This window comes from Struthio camelus, chromosome 11, assembly GCF_040807025.1.
Source record: "Struthio camelus isolate bStrCam1 chromosome 11, bStrCam1.hap1, whole genome shotgun sequence".
Taxonomy (NCBI): domain Eukaryota; kingdom Metazoa; phylum Chordata; class Aves; order Struthioniformes; family Struthionidae; genus Struthio; species Struthio camelus.
The window spans coordinates 25,529,331-25,545,000 of NC_090952.1; the positions used below are offsets into that span (position 1 = coordinate 25,529,331).

The 15,670-nt window shown below is 41.6% G+C and overlaps 2 protein-coding genes across 3 annotated transcripts in view; one reads left to right on the forward strand and one right to left on the reverse strand.

Annotated features, from left to right (window-relative positions):
- The window catches only part of TEX11 (testis expressed 11), a 43,548-nt gene extending 31,129 nt beyond the window's left edge, over positions 1-12,419 (reverse strand). The window contains exons 1-11 of one of the 2 annotated variants that reach the window (XM_068957579.1): positions 12,307-12,419; positions 12,117-12,229; positions 9,900-9,984; positions 8,599-8,678; positions 8,058-8,138; positions 7,856-7,975; positions 6,386-6,466; positions 5,501-5,560; positions 4,989-5,074; positions 3,052-3,109; positions 2,093-2,188 (exon numbers count right to left, since the gene is read on the reverse strand). In XM_068957579.1, coding sequence (XP_068813680.1) covers positions 2,093-2,188; positions 3,052-3,109; positions 4,989-5,074; positions 5,501-5,560; positions 6,386-6,466; positions 7,856-7,975; positions 8,058-8,138; positions 8,599-8,678; positions 9,900-9,984; positions 12,117-12,229; positions 12,307-12,337 — 891 coding nt within the window. In that variant the 5' untranslated portion in view covers positions 12,338-12,419. Of the gene's footprint in view, positions 1-2,092; positions 2,189-3,051; positions 3,110-4,988; positions 5,075-5,500; positions 5,561-6,385; positions 6,467-7,855; positions 7,976-8,057; positions 8,139-8,598; positions 8,679-9,899; positions 9,985-12,116 lie in introns of both variants that reach the window. The other variant, XM_068957580.1, reaches the window with a different exon arrangement.
- LOC104150632 (nuclear cap-binding protein subunit 2) lies at positions 12,369-15,600 on the forward strand. Its single transcript, XM_068957585.1, has 4 exons — positions 12,369-12,670; positions 12,994-13,175; positions 14,014-14,152; positions 14,842-15,600. The coding sequence occupies exons 1-4, from the start codon at positions 12,584-12,586 to the stop codon at positions 14,938-14,940; spliced, it is 507 nt and encodes a 168-aa protein (XP_068813686.1). The 5' UTR covers positions 12,369-12,583; the 3' UTR covers positions 14,941-15,600.
- Positions 15,601-15,670: the final 70 nt, after the last annotated feature.

The following is a 15,670-nucleotide window of genomic DNA, read 5'->3' on the forward strand; positions in this document are numbered from 1 at the left end:
TTTGCTGTGGTCCACTTCCCATACTTTTAAATAGAAGCCGAATAATACTGAATGACAGAAACAGCTTCTAATTTTCTATGGGCAAACTGCCTGGATTACTCTAGAATTCATACGAGTAGAATTCAAAGTAGCTTGTAACAATATGAAATTTAGTGCCTAGGTGAGATCAACAACGAGACCAAAATAAAACTCTAGAGAAATAAGTAAGGAGAGAAATCAGATTTTTAAAACAGTTCAAATCATTCTTTTTTCCCATACTAGAATTGAACTGCTGTTCTTAATTTTTTTTTGTTAAACTTCAACACAAATCCAAATTGTTTAACGTTGAATCCAAACAAGCCCAGGACAGAAAAAGTGACTGGTTTGACCACTGATAATAAGATTGCTTTGCCTTGATCTATTTCACAGAAAATATGCCTCAGTTAAACTAACCAACGACACAAACAGCAGCCACTGTTATAGCCCTTTTCATTCTTAAATCTTTCTTATTATTCCTCTCATTTTCGAAATTGTCATTAGCACAAATTTGGAATTGAACTCAAGTTTCCTTAGCTGCCAGTTTTGCGTCAAATTCACTCGATCACATTTCCTCCACCAAGTTATTAATTCTAGTTCTAAGATCATCGATAGGTCAGGTAAGAATATGGAATATAAATTAAAAAATACATATGACCATAAGGAAAAATTTTATTTTTATAAAAATAAATATGAATTATAAAATTTTATATTATTATTCGTGCTTAGGACAGATCTATATTCATGAAACATGAAAATTCTGCAAAGAAGGTGCAATACAATAATGTCTAGGACAGTTTATGATCATGACTGATTGCTGTATCTAGGTGATTTTATTCATAAAGCAGCAAGTGTTATGGCACCCTTCTAGCAAATTAAAACCACAAAGACCATATACCTCAGCTCTCACTGCAACACTGCACATTTCAGACCCCAGAATAAAAATTTTCTTCTAGTTTTCCATACCTTCATATATTATCAAAACATACGTTACCAAAAATGAAGATAACATTCTCCAACTCAAAGACTTTTGTGAATATAAATACAATAAAAATTGCAAAGGGCTTAGATACTGTAGCAGCATATTATATGAACAGTTAAAATACACCGCCATTTATCCTGATCTCATCAGCACCTGCCTGAAAGTTTTAATGGCATGTATAAAAGTAAATTTGAACTTCCATTTAAAATAGTATTTTAAACTTATCATTTGTTTTGTTTCATAACAGCCAATGGAAATTTAAAAATGGTCAACAAAAGACAAATGCTTTTGAAATTTAAGTTACTCTAACCAACCTAAAGAGAAAGAAGCATAAAACCTATCCACGTCTTCATGAGGGAAATGGAATTTGTACAGGTGTAATATTTTACTGAACATTTTATTTTATTGAAGACTTTGCTGTAGTGATTGGTTATATATATATATATGTGTGTGTATGTGTATGGGTGCGTATATATCTTCAGGCTAGTTGGTACGTTTATATAGCACGTTTCTCAGGTCCCATAAGAAACAGAGTCATGTTAGTGAAGTGCTATAGCTAAATTATCTATTTTAAATAAGTCTGACGTGGCGTGGCTATACAGTTTCCAAAATTCAACCTATATGGCATTTGCTCAAACATCTATACAGATGATGAGATGGGGACTCAAAATGTAGTACAGACGGATTCATTGTAGCCCAGAAGCAAAAGAGGTTTGGCACATAAAAAGCCAAGCGCTTCAAACCTCAGATGAACCAAACCCGACTGAAGTTTATTCTGTTTGTACAATTTTCATGAATATGTGCCAGAGAAATTTTATTCATCATTATCAAAGGACCCCACTATCAAATAGAAGTGCAGAGAAGCAAGACAGCTCTACGTCTGCACGCTCAGCAATACCTCTCTATAAAGCCGCCGACACCAAAACATACTTATGAGTTTGAAAACCAAAGCAAAGCAAGGCAAACACATCTCGGCCCCTACCTTATCCGATTTCAAGGATAACACATCAGTGATCAATGTGTTCCATATGATTACGTTAGGAAATGTCTGACTTTCAATTATCGCACTCCTTAAATACTGTAACACACTACTACCTCATTTGCCAAGTTTATAGCTTTCAGTGCCTTGTCAAGATATAGATTGCAATCCCACTCCAAATAGGCAGTCGCTAATAATCGCAGCACTTTAGCCTGGAAAGAAAAACAAACTAAAAGTTTAAAACCCATCTGAACAGGAGGAAAAAGACATTCATTAAGATTACAAAAAAGACTTAAAATTAAGGACATGAAGAACAAAATATCTCTGAGTCAAGAAATGCCTCCAACAACTTATTTATTTACGGCATTTTCAAGGCCTGCAAAAGCCTTATTTACGCCTGGCGTCAGACATATAAAGTGACTGCTCTACTCTGAAGCCTGAGCAGGAGTCCTTGGTCCAGTCTTGGCACTGTTAAGTCAAACAGGACATGAATCAACTAGTGTTAGAGGAGAGCGGAAGAGTAATAAAAAATCTGGGGAAACAAAATGAAAGAAGAAATTGAAGGAACTGGAGCTAGCTCCTTCATTGAGGGAGAAGAATGCAAACATGGATGAAAATGGTCTTCTAACATGTAACTGGTTTATATGAAGGGGAAGAGAATAAAATCTTCTCCATATCCACTGTGGGGAGTACTAGCACTAACGGGCCTACGAACAAGATGGACAAACATCTGTCAGAAATGGCACAGCTATAACAGACGATGCCTTGAAAGAAGAAGGGGAAGGGAAGAATAAATGACCTCTTAGGGTCTGTTTCAGCCTTATTTTCTATAGTATAATCTCTGTGAAGAAGTACTAGATTCGAAAGCGGTTAAGGGCACCCATCAGTAATTCAACTCTAAGACTGACACTCATAGCAAGAGGACTTGCAACTCTGCCAGACTTCAGAGTAGACAGTGCTAAAGAAAGGGTCAGAGAATCACTTGTCAGGTTTGGCACAGCAGAGGCAGATGATGCAGTGAAGTCATGTCAACGAAAACCTCCTACTAGTAAGCAACAATTTCTATACTTCTTACCTGCATTTCTTTCCCAGTAGAATATTTCACATCCATCTTCCCAATTTCATAACTCTGGCTACCAACGATAAAGGGAAGTTACAATTAATCGGGATGACAGAATAAATTCAGTCAGTCTTCTGAGATGTGCAACATTCCTGTCCTTTCCCATTTCACAGGCCGTTAGACACCACGTAAATCACACAAACTAATCTCTGTGCTCACTTTTATTAGGGAACACAAGACTGTGCTTTCTTTCTAAATCCTCATATCAAAAACTATACTCAATCACTTTCTTCAACCTGTTGCATCACCTGCTGTAACATTTTCTATTCAACCACTTCAGTGGGTTGTATCAGTTTTAACTAACTAGGTTTTCTCACCGCCATATAACATACTCATACACCAAAGTTATATATGACCTGCTCCCTATATCACAGCAAGTCAGTAGCAGAGCCATACACAGAACCCAGGAGCCATGATTCCCCATTCTTTTTCTAAAAGTTAAATGACAGTACAGAAGAGCACCTAAGAGAAAACACATTGACAATTCAACAAAATCAGCTTGGATTTCAAATTTTGCAGATAAAGAACTATTAAAAAGAAAAACACAATGACTGGGCATTTATTTCCTAATCTAATACATTCTGACTACAGGGAAACCTTAACCCACTAGATGGAGCTAAATCTCTTTCTCCAGAAAAAAGATTTGCACTTTGCAAAGGTTAATTTCCTCCTCAAATTTTGTCATGAGTATGTCAGGCCTCAGTATTTAATTCTCCGTAAGAACAAAATAAAAAGAATAATCTCCAAAGCACCAATTACAATTAATTCTAAGCATTTCTACAAATCCTCTTTGATAGCATGCGTGACCATGAATACTCTGAATTAGACGTGAAGTCATTTGATTTCTCAGCTAATCCATGCATTTAAAACAAAAAGAACAAGAAGAAATGAAAACAAACTTTCTGAGCTGAGTTATGGCCTTGGCATGAGGATATTCTTCCTGATAGCCTAAATTTAGTATTTCTTAATAATACCATGTCAGTCCTTTGGATCCTACCCAACTGGTCCATGATTATTTCTCTTTCACCTTGAGGTTTAATTGATATGTCCACACGTATCTGTAAATAATTAGTACACTGTCACTTTGCCAAAACAGATTTTACTCATTTCACCTTTTCTCATAAGCAAATCCCTTCAGCACACTAATTAATTTTGCTGTAATTTTCTGAATTGTCTTTAATCAGTCAGTCAACATCAAAAAGTTAAAAAAAAATATATATATCCGTCAAGGTCACTTATAACTCTGGGAAGACAATAAAGACATTCGTCGGGTTGCGCAGCTGCTAGAACAACTGCCGCAACCCAGAAGCATGGATAACAGCACTGGAGCAGAGAGAACTCCTACACAACAAAGCTGTCTCTAGTCAGTCAAGGACTCGCTCTCAGTGAAGCACCTCCTTTTCGAGAAATTCAAATACTGTTTACAATAAATCTATTTAAAACTGGCCAGAAGAATTCCTCTACTCTTTTCTAAAACTTTAAAACCCCTTCGCTGTTCTATTATGTATGGCAAAAGAGGTGGGAACAGCCCCTTCATAGAAGAAATCTCTTTGGAAGAAGAAGTGATAAGGTAAAAAGGAGGAGCGGTAAGGAGGAACCATGGATATGATTTCCGCATGAAAAGAAAGCTTTCATTCTAATGACATGAAAACCTGTATGAAGAACAGACCTAAATGTCAAGCAACAGAGTAAGGCGGATCCAAAAGAATGCGTCTGTAGACGACAGAAATGTCACCAAGGAAAGTACTTGCTTATCCAACTTAGGTCAGTTAAAATCTTGTATTCTCATATTTATGTTTTTAAATAAACTTCAATATTCCCTTGCCCCCCATCCTTCACACATTTTCACATCTCAAAAGCCAGATTTTACGTTGTTTATCTTTTCACATTACCTGAGCCAAAAGGAGCTCTGTTCATACTTCTTCCATTCATAGGTTTCCACTCCAAAGTTATAACAGAGGATTGATAAGTAACAGGTCTGCAATAAAGAGAGTCTTGCTTCTATAATGATCTTGTAGAAACGTCTTTAGATCTACGGCACTCCAGTCTCAGGTCTTTAAAACGCTTTTAACTTTAAAGACATATCCACCACTATCTATCACATCCGACCTTCTATAAGGGGGAAGTGAACATAACCAAAACGGAATCATACTGTTCCGTGGGAAAGTGAAGCAACATTAACCAGTCTCTCCAGGATACACACAGCGGTGGACGACTTCAAATACATGATGTAGACTAATTCCTCAAAAAAATCAGACTGAGAGCACTAGAATTGTAAAAAGCAAACAATGAAAATTTTTAAAATGAGAGAAAAAACTGGGAGACTAAAAATTAATTTTTAAAACAAAAACCGCCTAAAGCTCTGACTCTCGCATAAATGCTGTAAAACTAGTTTTATTTTTACACAGTTAAATGAAGAGGACTCCACTTCTTCCACAGCAGGCTTTTTCCCAGCATGATTCCACTGCATTAAAATAAAAAAAAAAAGGATTGTTCACACTACAAACTTCAGGAGAAAAGGGGTTTTGAACGCTTAGGTATTCAGAGCACTGCTGCCTTCTGCTTTATCAGTCAGTCCCGCTACAGCGTCTGTTCGTAACAACTTGCCTTTCCATTGAAATGATTTGCAACTGTCATAATCTGTCCAAAGAGGAGACTGAAAAGTTATTTCAAATGCTAATTAACTGCTAATATTTTACACCCATTTACATCCATAAAGCTGCTTCTCGCAAGGGACTAAGGTTAGAATTTCAAACCCAGGCAAAAATGAGACAGGCAGCACAATATTTTGCCCCAAATAAATTTATTTCTGATCTCATAGCAACCCAGAGAAAAAAGGACAGATTCACTATGCATGAACAATAAAATTATCATTTTCAGATGCGAAATCCTTATTTGTCGTAAGTTCAGTTGTGAATGTCTTCTTCCTAGAAGAGAGCTTACTGCATTGAGAGGGCTGCGTGTAAAGTGTCTAACATAACACCGTAGGCATAGCTCATTCATGCCCAGTGAAAATAACAGGCCAAATAAAACGCTGAGATTTCTTCTATTTTGAGTGATAAACTAGGAGCAACAGGAAAAACTGGATTTTGAAGAAAAAAAATACTGTTCTCATGCTATATTTTTAGCAAGAAAATAGCAAACTAGCAAAAAAACATAGAAGAGAGATACAGAGAATTCTCAAAAGTATTTTTCAAAACTGTCCGTAATACATGTGGCTTTTTAACATATAAAGAGGAAAGCAGATTTTCAAACTTTGGAATGATACAGAAAGGATGCTTTCACTAACCTCTTTCGACAACCTCACCAACATATCTTTGCAGCGCTGCACACACATCACTGCTTTTTGAAAATCTCCTTGAGCAACTGCCTAAGAAAGCAGAACATGCCAATAAACTGTAAGTGAACGATCTGTCTTAAAAATTCATTAATAGACTGATTCTCTACAAAAAGGTCTTAGGCCGTATGCTTTTTTCTACACTTAGTAAAGCCAGGTTTAGGATTAGAAATCTGTTCTCACAGTCCTACAATAATTTTGTATATGTCTATGTACTGCCAGGTGATAAAGATATCCAGAAAAACACTGCAGTCCTTAGGTAGAGCGTACGAAAAGGCAAGACATACTTCATTAAAACGTTAACCTGATACAACAGTTAAACAAACCTTATAACACCTCTCCAATAATTTAGGATCCTCTGTGGTCTCCACGATCAACTACACGCTAAGTTAAAAATTGTGGTCACTGCTACAGTTTGTTTTGGGAAGCCCTTACGAATTTCCGGATAATATTCCTTTTCTGTATACTGAGATCAGAGCTATTTCTACTCATAAATTACTAGTCAGGCACCAGAAATCATGATCATACCTGGCAAAAACACAGAATTTTCTAAATGAATTATTTTAATTTGTATTATTGATCCTCTGTAATTCCTTTATCAGGCTTTCAAACTTTTCTCTTATTGAGCTAGGCTCAGTTACGGAACTCACTGTTTCAAGATCTTATGACTTTTTTTTTTTTTTTTAAACCAATTCTCCCACTATTTAAAGCTTTTATATGTGAAGACCAGCGTGTATGAGCTCATGGAGGAGAGGGTATTCATGTTTAGGAAGATGTCCATCTCATGGCATGCAACAATTTGGTGTCACCGTTCATGAGTTTGCAGCGTCAAGAAAGTTGTTTTTAGTTATGGAAGACTTTGCATGCGTGGCCTATAGTACTCACTTGTTAAGATACTAACCTCAGTTATCTAGTCATGAGGAATGGCGCATTTATGTACTTATCAGCCAGTCTATTTGTCAATACTAGCACAGTATGATAAGCGTTCTGCAGTGACCACTCTTGCTGCGTATATGTTACCGTATTGCAGCTATGGGGACCCGGGTTCTAAACCAGTCTTATCCATCCTTCCTTCTTCAGTCAAGCACAGGCTACCTTTGGAACTGACACATCTATGATTCAGAAAGGCTGCTGTTTGTTTTATAAACACCCATGCTAGCCAAATCATAGAGCAACAAATCTGAACTAGATTAGAAGACATAAACAACGCAGCAGAAGTGACTATGATAAATTAGACAAATTAAAAATTATTAAATTATCGCAACACAGAATGCAAACATCAGATCTGAGATCTTACATCTAAGCTAAGGAAATATATCCTTCAGCAAGTCTTCAATGCCAAGCATTCATACGTCTAATAATTGGGTCAGAGTTCCCCTCTCTACACTCTGGCGACTTATAAAGAAAGCTGAGAACACACACAGATTCAGCCTGATAAGAGAGTACTTTGAAGAGGTCCTTCTCCACATCAGCTTTGTGCACATGAGCATTGGCCTCACCATCACTCCTCTTAAGCAACTTCGCATACAGTTTTTCTATGCTCTGGAAAACAAAGACTAAGCATCACTCATGGAACTTATAAATAGGTGTGTTTATAAGAAACTAAAACTAGAAAAGAACTTACGCTCATGGCAATCTCTAGAAATTCATCTGCAAGTTCAGCTTTTCCTATATCTATCCATCCTTTCCCAGTTTTCATAGACATCTGAGGGAGAAAATGGCGTATGCTTTGTGAAAATTTAGTAGCTTTCAAAACAGGGCAGTGCTAGACCTCATCTTGTTGATACACGTGTCTAATGCAGAAGAGGGGTGTTTCAGCTCTCCAGTGTGACATGTGCCCCTCACATTTGAATGAATGCCTATGCATTCAGTTGCAGCATAAGACTTACAATGCCCTACAGGATAGATTATACTATATGATACTGAAACAAATGAATATGCTGCTCTTGTAATATTTTATTGCTCCGTATTACAAAGATGTGCTGCTAACTGCCGTGGCTCAGCAAGGAATCCCTGTGATAGTGTGGGCCCACCTTCAGCATGGATATCCCTGTGAACTATAGGCATATTTCACTCATTTTCCTAAACAATTGTGATAGGCTTTGAAAGTTTCCCTTGCTAATCCACCGTACCTCCCTTGCACACCTGTCATTAGCTACTCTTACCAAAATTTGCCTTCGAATAGTTCCCTCTGGAGGATCGCTGCCTTCACATAGGCACACCAGCCTACATGCAACATATCTCACTGCAAGAGAACAGTGCATACAGTGCTCTTTTCGTTTTCTTTCTTTCTTTCTTAAGGAAGTCAAGCCCTATCTTATCTGAAAGGGAGGGGCTTATGTGTTTGCTGCTTAGAAATGAGTGCCATTTTAAATCGCAATAGATAAAAAATTTGAAAGCTTCAGGAGTCAAAGCAGTCAGTGAATTTTAGCCAAGCTGCTTGAACAAAAAAAAAAAAAAAAAAAAAAAGATTCTCTACAAAATACCTAATAAACACTTGAGAAAGAGCTTAAGTTGAAGATACAGTCCTCAAAGACTTAATTACACTGCAGGTGCTCACAGTAACACGTCCTGAGAGCCTCAAAATAGCCTTCAGCAAAATAGGGAAATCAAGATGAATAATCTTTACATTTTCAAGGTAAAAAGCAAAAATATTTTCAGGCCTTCATTACACAGCAGCAATAGAAAATACACCATTTAACGCACGTAAAATAGCCTCTCCCTGGCCCTTCAGCTGTGATATAAGATCTGAGAACATTACACTCTACAACAATTATTACTTATTTTGTGTAAACTTACCCTTTTCCCTTTACCTGACACCATTTTTTTCCCCTGCAGATTATACACAATTTTGACTATAATCCCCCAAGACAAAAATGTAGGCCAGATATTACAGTCCTACAGATCTACATAAAGAATAGGATGAGGAAAAAGATCAAAAGCTCCCTTCCACTTTCCCCCAAGCTTGCTCCTGGTTCGAGGCAAAGCCATTAGCTGTGTGCTGGGCTAAAGCAAGCTAGCAAAAAGAATAATTTAAAGCTTTTCTGCATGTAGTCATTGATGAGAGCGTTTATTTAAAGTACCTTTCTTACTTGACATCAATTTAGTGACTTACAGTCTAAAATTTACACCAATATCATTTCCATAAAATTTCAGATTAAAAACAGCATTAGAAGGCAAATTACAGCTTCCTTTGGTCACATCACGCTTTTACGGATGCTCTGGCACAGGAACGGGGAGTGATAAGAATTCCTACACTGATTCTGTGCCACAAGATCATTATTACACCAGGATGATCCTTCCTGAACCGTTTCTATAGCCCATCTGTACAATTTTCTCTGTCTACATCTTATCTACAAAGATCCAAACAAATCCACAGCGTTATATATGTATCTGTCAGCAGAGTTTTTCCCTTCCACGTTACAGCACACAAAAACGTTTAGGGAGATACAGAACACATACATACATTTAGCTCTTTGCTCATCATTGATGACAGAACCCGTGTGTTTGGTCACAGCCCAATTCCACAGGTTTATTGCACTCTCTTCGACCTGAGAGGGAGAATTCCATTAGATTTAATCTTTGCCTCAATTTGGATCACGCTGAAATGTACTACTGGAAAAAGAATCATCTTTCATGTATGTCATGTTAATGACCTGTGCGCACGTCTGTGTAACTTCCTTTTACAGTAGGCTCACACATGTGAGATTACTGTGAAACTATTACCTGATCTGACTGTCTCCACAGAGAGATCTGGGACAGTAACCTGAAAACAGGCATGCTGAATAGGTCACATGGGCTTTCTTGAGCTAAAAGTAGCTTCTTTTCAATGGATCAGCCATTTCAGAAAACTTACAAGCATTTGGCAGGACTCACGTATTCTTTTCATAAGCGTCTTTCATAAGATACACTTAGTCTTTAGACTTTAGTCTTAGAAAAGACTATTTCACAGCTTCTAAACATTTGAGAGTATTTCTAAGATGAAGCAAGGTAAGAAAGAAAATGACTGTAAACCAAAGGCAGACATGACCTGAAACTAAAAAGAACTAATTAATCATAAGGCAGATAGCAGTACCCACACGCATGTCACGTCATCCATCAGTGACTTCAGCTCTAATTTGAAATTGCGCACAACGAATTCTGTAAGTGAAGTGGTGGACTTCAGACACATTCCCAGTCCTTTGTTTGGTTTCATTAAAATATGTTCCTAAACAAATTCCATTCATCTGTCATGTTGTTCCAGGGTCCTAATATATGTTTCTGTCAAATCCTTTTCCAAACTTATCAAAATATGACCTACCTTAGCCTATCCATCTGGAATGACGTTTTCTCACAAAAATACATGCAAAAATTGTGCAATAGCACATCACTGTCCAAGACACAGCTGATTCACTGGCAGCTTTCAGAATACAGTATGTACACTTTAAACAGATATTGAAAAATTAGAAGGGTTCAGAAAGGAGCTCTAAGAATTGTATCAGGTTTGCAAACATTTATAGTACTTCTTTTGCCTCCTAAAAAGGAAATTAAGTACTTTAGTTATTGTAAATACCTATACAGGGAAAATTCTGATACTAGCAAAGAACAAAGGCTACTGGCTAGGCATTGATGTTAAAAAGATGACAGAGTCGTACACGAAGGCAGTAAGCTGCTTGAACAACCCTAAGCCAGTATTTTCAACCACTTCGGATCATAAAATCCGAATCAAATGTCTTTCTGAAAATATGCTCTTGCTTAACTAAGAACTTTGGGCTTCATACAAGAATCAAATAGCAAAATTTTATGGCTCCTTTTACTGAAGAGAACAAACTACAAGATAACGATTTCTCCTTTCTTTAAAAATCATTTAGCCCAACAGGAAGAACTGAAGGCTACTGGTTTTATGCAAACGTATTTCTTTACAGAGAGCACGGAAAATATTCCCGGTTGTGACGCTTGCCAGCCCACCTTGCTCCTCGTCACAGATTTAGGACTTTCAGAACTATTGTCTGCCTTATGGGATAGTCACTATGAAATTTCCCCTCAGCATATAATTTTGGAGGAACAAGTTGGACAAAATCTCAGCTATTCTTGTTTTTGTTCCAGATTCATACACTTCTCATCAGAATTCTTTTGCACACAGTTTCTGTCAAAGCAGAACTTTCTCTTCAAGTAGAATTTTACTACTTTATTCATAAGCAGTCCAGCACAAGGCCTGACTAGAGGAGGAAAAAAAATCTAAAACCAAAAGCATTATGCAAGCGAATTGGATCACTGTTCAAATACACGAAAATAGAATAACCTCAGAGCTTATGTATTGGGTTTACCAGGCAAGTAAAGCTACATGCTTGTTTTCTCCCTTCCCCAGGCAGCTGCTAACAGTACTGGAAGCCACAAGCAGGGTGGGACAGACCTCTGTTTTGAGCCAGCGCGACGTCCTTAAGCACCCACGGATGCCTAAGGCGGGTTTGCACTCAAGTTTATAACGAGGCATGAACTGGAAGACCGAAACACCGGCGTGGACATCACGAACACGCCTCCCCACGCGGGACTGAACCCTTGGCCCCGGCCTCCTCGGCGGTGGCGCAACTGACTTCGGGGGGGGGGGGGAACTTCCCGCCCCGCCGCCCACGGGCGGGACGAGGCGCGCGGCGTCGCCTCAGCGCGGCCCGGCCGCTCCCTCAGGGCGACGGCGCGGCGCTACCTCGGCCGCGCCGCCCTCCTCGGCCGCGACGCTGCCCGCCGCCTGGAAGAGCTCCTCGGTGGCGGCGGCGATGCGCGACGGCGCCTCCTCGCTCAGCAGCTCGCGGACCAGCCCTGCAAGACAAGGCCGAGAGGCGGGTGTAGGGCAGCGGCCGGCAGCGGAGCCGGGTCCCTCCCGCGGCGGGCGGTACCTGCCACACCGCACGCCGCCGCCATCGCCATCGCCGCCGCCGCCGCGCATGCGCATTCCCACCACCACTACCGCGCCGCCGCCGCCGCCGCCGCCAGGAGCTCAGCGCCCCACCGATTGGCTGCCCGGCGCGGCCGCCCCGCCTCCCGACCCCGAGTGGCAAGCGCCGGCGCCAATGAGGCGGAGCGCGGTGGGCGGCCCGCCCGCTTGCTGTCCGGTGGGCTCCGCGCCGGTTCTGGAAGGATCCCGGCAGCAGGGCCCGGCCGGGCGCGGGCGAGATGTCGGGGCTGCTCCACACCACGCTGAGCGGGCTCAACAGCGACTCCTACTGCGAGATCAGCCAGTACCGCGACCAGCACTTCCGGGTGCGGCACCGGAGCGCGCGCGCGCGGCGGCGGCGGGGCCTGAGGCGCTGAAGAGGGGGGAGGGGCGGCGGGGCCTGAGGCGGCAGCGGGGAGCGTCGACGGAGGCAGCGGGGCCTGAGGCCGGGGGAGGCACCGGGATGGGGTTGGGGCCTGAGGGGCGACGGGGCCGTGGAGGGAGGCACCGGGTACCGGGGCAGGCCGGTGTGCGGGCGGGCGGGCGGGCGGGCGGGCACCGTGTCCCCGGGCCCGGCGGAGGTGCCCCCCGGAGCCCCGGGACTGTGGTGGTATAGCTCACCCCGCTGTGTGCTCGTCTCTGCCCTCAGGGTAGCAGGCAGCTGCAGGAGAAATCCCTCAAAATTTCCTCCACGCTGTACGTGGGCAACCTGTCCTTCTACACCACCGAGGAGCAGATCCAGGAGCTTTTCTCCAAGTGCGGGGACGTCAAGAGGATTGTCATGGGGCTGGACAAGATCAAGAAAACTCCCTGCGGCTTCTGCTTCGTAGAGTATCCTCCCTGCTTCCCTGCTACTGCCAGCTGGCTTGTGGGTGCCACCCCTAGTCCCTCTCTGGGAAGCAAGCGCGCAAAACTTGAAAGAGGGAGCAAAACTCAGGTTCTCCCTGTCGATCCTTCCATCCTTCTGGCTGTCAAGCACATTTCTTGTGTCCTCTCTGCTTTTTTTTCCCCTCTGCCCTCGTTCAGAGGCAGGTCTTACTGCAGGACCGTAAGTGAAAAGTACTGTCACTTCTGTATTTTTGGGAGGCAGCAGAGAGCACCTTTCATTCATTCATTTAGCAGATTTTAGGGCCCAAAAAGAAATCACCAGTCAGACCTGTTGTGTGGTGAAAATTAAGAGCACATGTTCATTTTCTCACCCTAACTTCACACCTGAATGAACTAGTAGAATAATCCATGGCACTACTCCCGAGCACAGGGTACACGCTTGTACAAGTTGTACTGTGAGCTGCCTTTGCAAAGCTCTCCTGGGAGGCCTGCTCATCTTATTCAAATTCAGTCAAGTTTCATATGCTATAAAAAGGCATATTACAGCGTTCTTGCCTGTAGCAAAGCTTTAACACATTTGTTTCATCTACTTCTGAAATAAGTGATCCAAAACTACTTCTTGTCTGTACAGGTACTCACATTAAAGTGTAGCATCTTAGGAAGGAATTGGGGCTGTTTTCAGCTTGCATTTATATGAAGGTAGCTTTTGATGCCATAAAAAAGAGCAGTGTTTTAGGCTGGAAGGCAGGATTCCTCTGTTTCTCAAATACAATAGTTCTCTCTTCCCCCCCCCTGCAGCCAACAAAATAGCACGTTTAGTTTTCCTTACAGTATGTTTCAGATACTACACAAGAGCAGATGCTGAACACGCAATGCGATTTATCAATGGCACCAGACTAGATGACCGCATCATTCGAACTGACTGGGATGCAGGATTTAAGGAAGGGCGACAGTATGGGAGAGGAAAGACTGGAGGACAGGTAAAGAGAACACTAGTTCAGACCCTGAACCTGTTTTCCTTAAAGTTGGGTGCTGCTTTGCCAGTTTTGTCTTATTCAAGATAAAGTGCAGATAATGAAGACCCAATAGTGAATTTTAGACACTCCCTGGTGGTTTTGATAACTGAGCTACCCTGGCGTTTACAGCTCTAAGTAGAGCTTAAGGCAGTTTCTGGCTGGGACTCCAATCTTTCTGGCTCTGCAAACAGAATTTGCCTTATTCCTGAGCTAGTACTCCTAAAATGATGCAGAATTTGAAATTTGGGGGGGGGGGGGGGCAGTGTAGTTGCTAGGCCAATCTCATAATCCAGCAGCATGCCCCAGTGAGAAGGTGAGATTCCTTTGCAGATTTCCTGGAGGGTGGCGGGGAGGAGGGGTAAATGTTTCTGTTGATTCAGAAAGCTAACTGCAAAGTTGAATTAGAATATTTTTGGATCTTCTTTGTTTTTTGTTTAAAAAGACCTTTAGCAATCTGTTGTATCCTTGTTTGTTGTTTTCACTACCACCAGTAATTTTTTGGTGGATTCTTTAAAGAGATTTTGAACAAGTCAAAGAACTTGTAACCCAAATTTCAGTTCCCCACCAGTGCAGCAAGGAAGGGATGATGATTCTGAAGTCTACTGGGAGATAGGCAGTACAGGGTACTAACGCGTGTTACTGCTGTGCCCCAGGTGCGAGATGAGTACCGGACAGACTACGATGTGGGAAGAGGCGGCTTTGGCAAGATCATTCAGATGCAGAAGGCAAACCATCAGCCTGCAATCTATTAAACGCCTCATGGGCTCTAGCTCATAGAGGGCTCTGTCCTTCCAGAGCTAGCCCTGTACTTGCATTTTGGATTGGGGTAGGGAGTGAAATCCAAGTTCCAGCAAAAGGGGACTCTCCTTAGACTGTGGATATACATGTGTTCATCCCCCCTTCCTTCTGGGCTAGAGAGGATGTTCTGTGCTGATACAGGACAACAAGGGAAAAAACGGACAGCTCTGCAGGATTCTGGGTAAGAAGAAGTGCAGCGTGTCACGCTGACCTTGTGCCAGGACATACTCTTCACGTTGCAGCTGAGCGGTTGGCTTCCTCCAGGCTGGCTGCAGCCATGGTCGCTCTCAAATGGAACTTCTGGGAAGTTTACCCACATCAAAGCCCTCCAGGTATCTGGGCACCTTGTAGAGATGCACCAGAGTTTCAGATCTCTAATTTACAATCTCAGTCTGCTTAAAAAACAGTATTGCTGTTTAGATGAGAGAAGTGAAACAAGGTCTTACTGTCCACTTGGAGGTGCTTGTCTGCACATCTAACCCTTGGCTTGGTCAGGCCTGCAGAGCCTTTCTTTTTGTGATGACCCCAGTGCTGCCTGGCTTTTCAGATCCTCACTGTTCGGCGTGATTTTGTTAAATTTCTTTTAATTTTTTAAATAAACAGTGAGTCCTGTACCTGCTGCAGTTTGTGCATCAAAACCATTAGCGGTATGACAGGAGCTGGGGAGCGTGCCCCATTAGCATT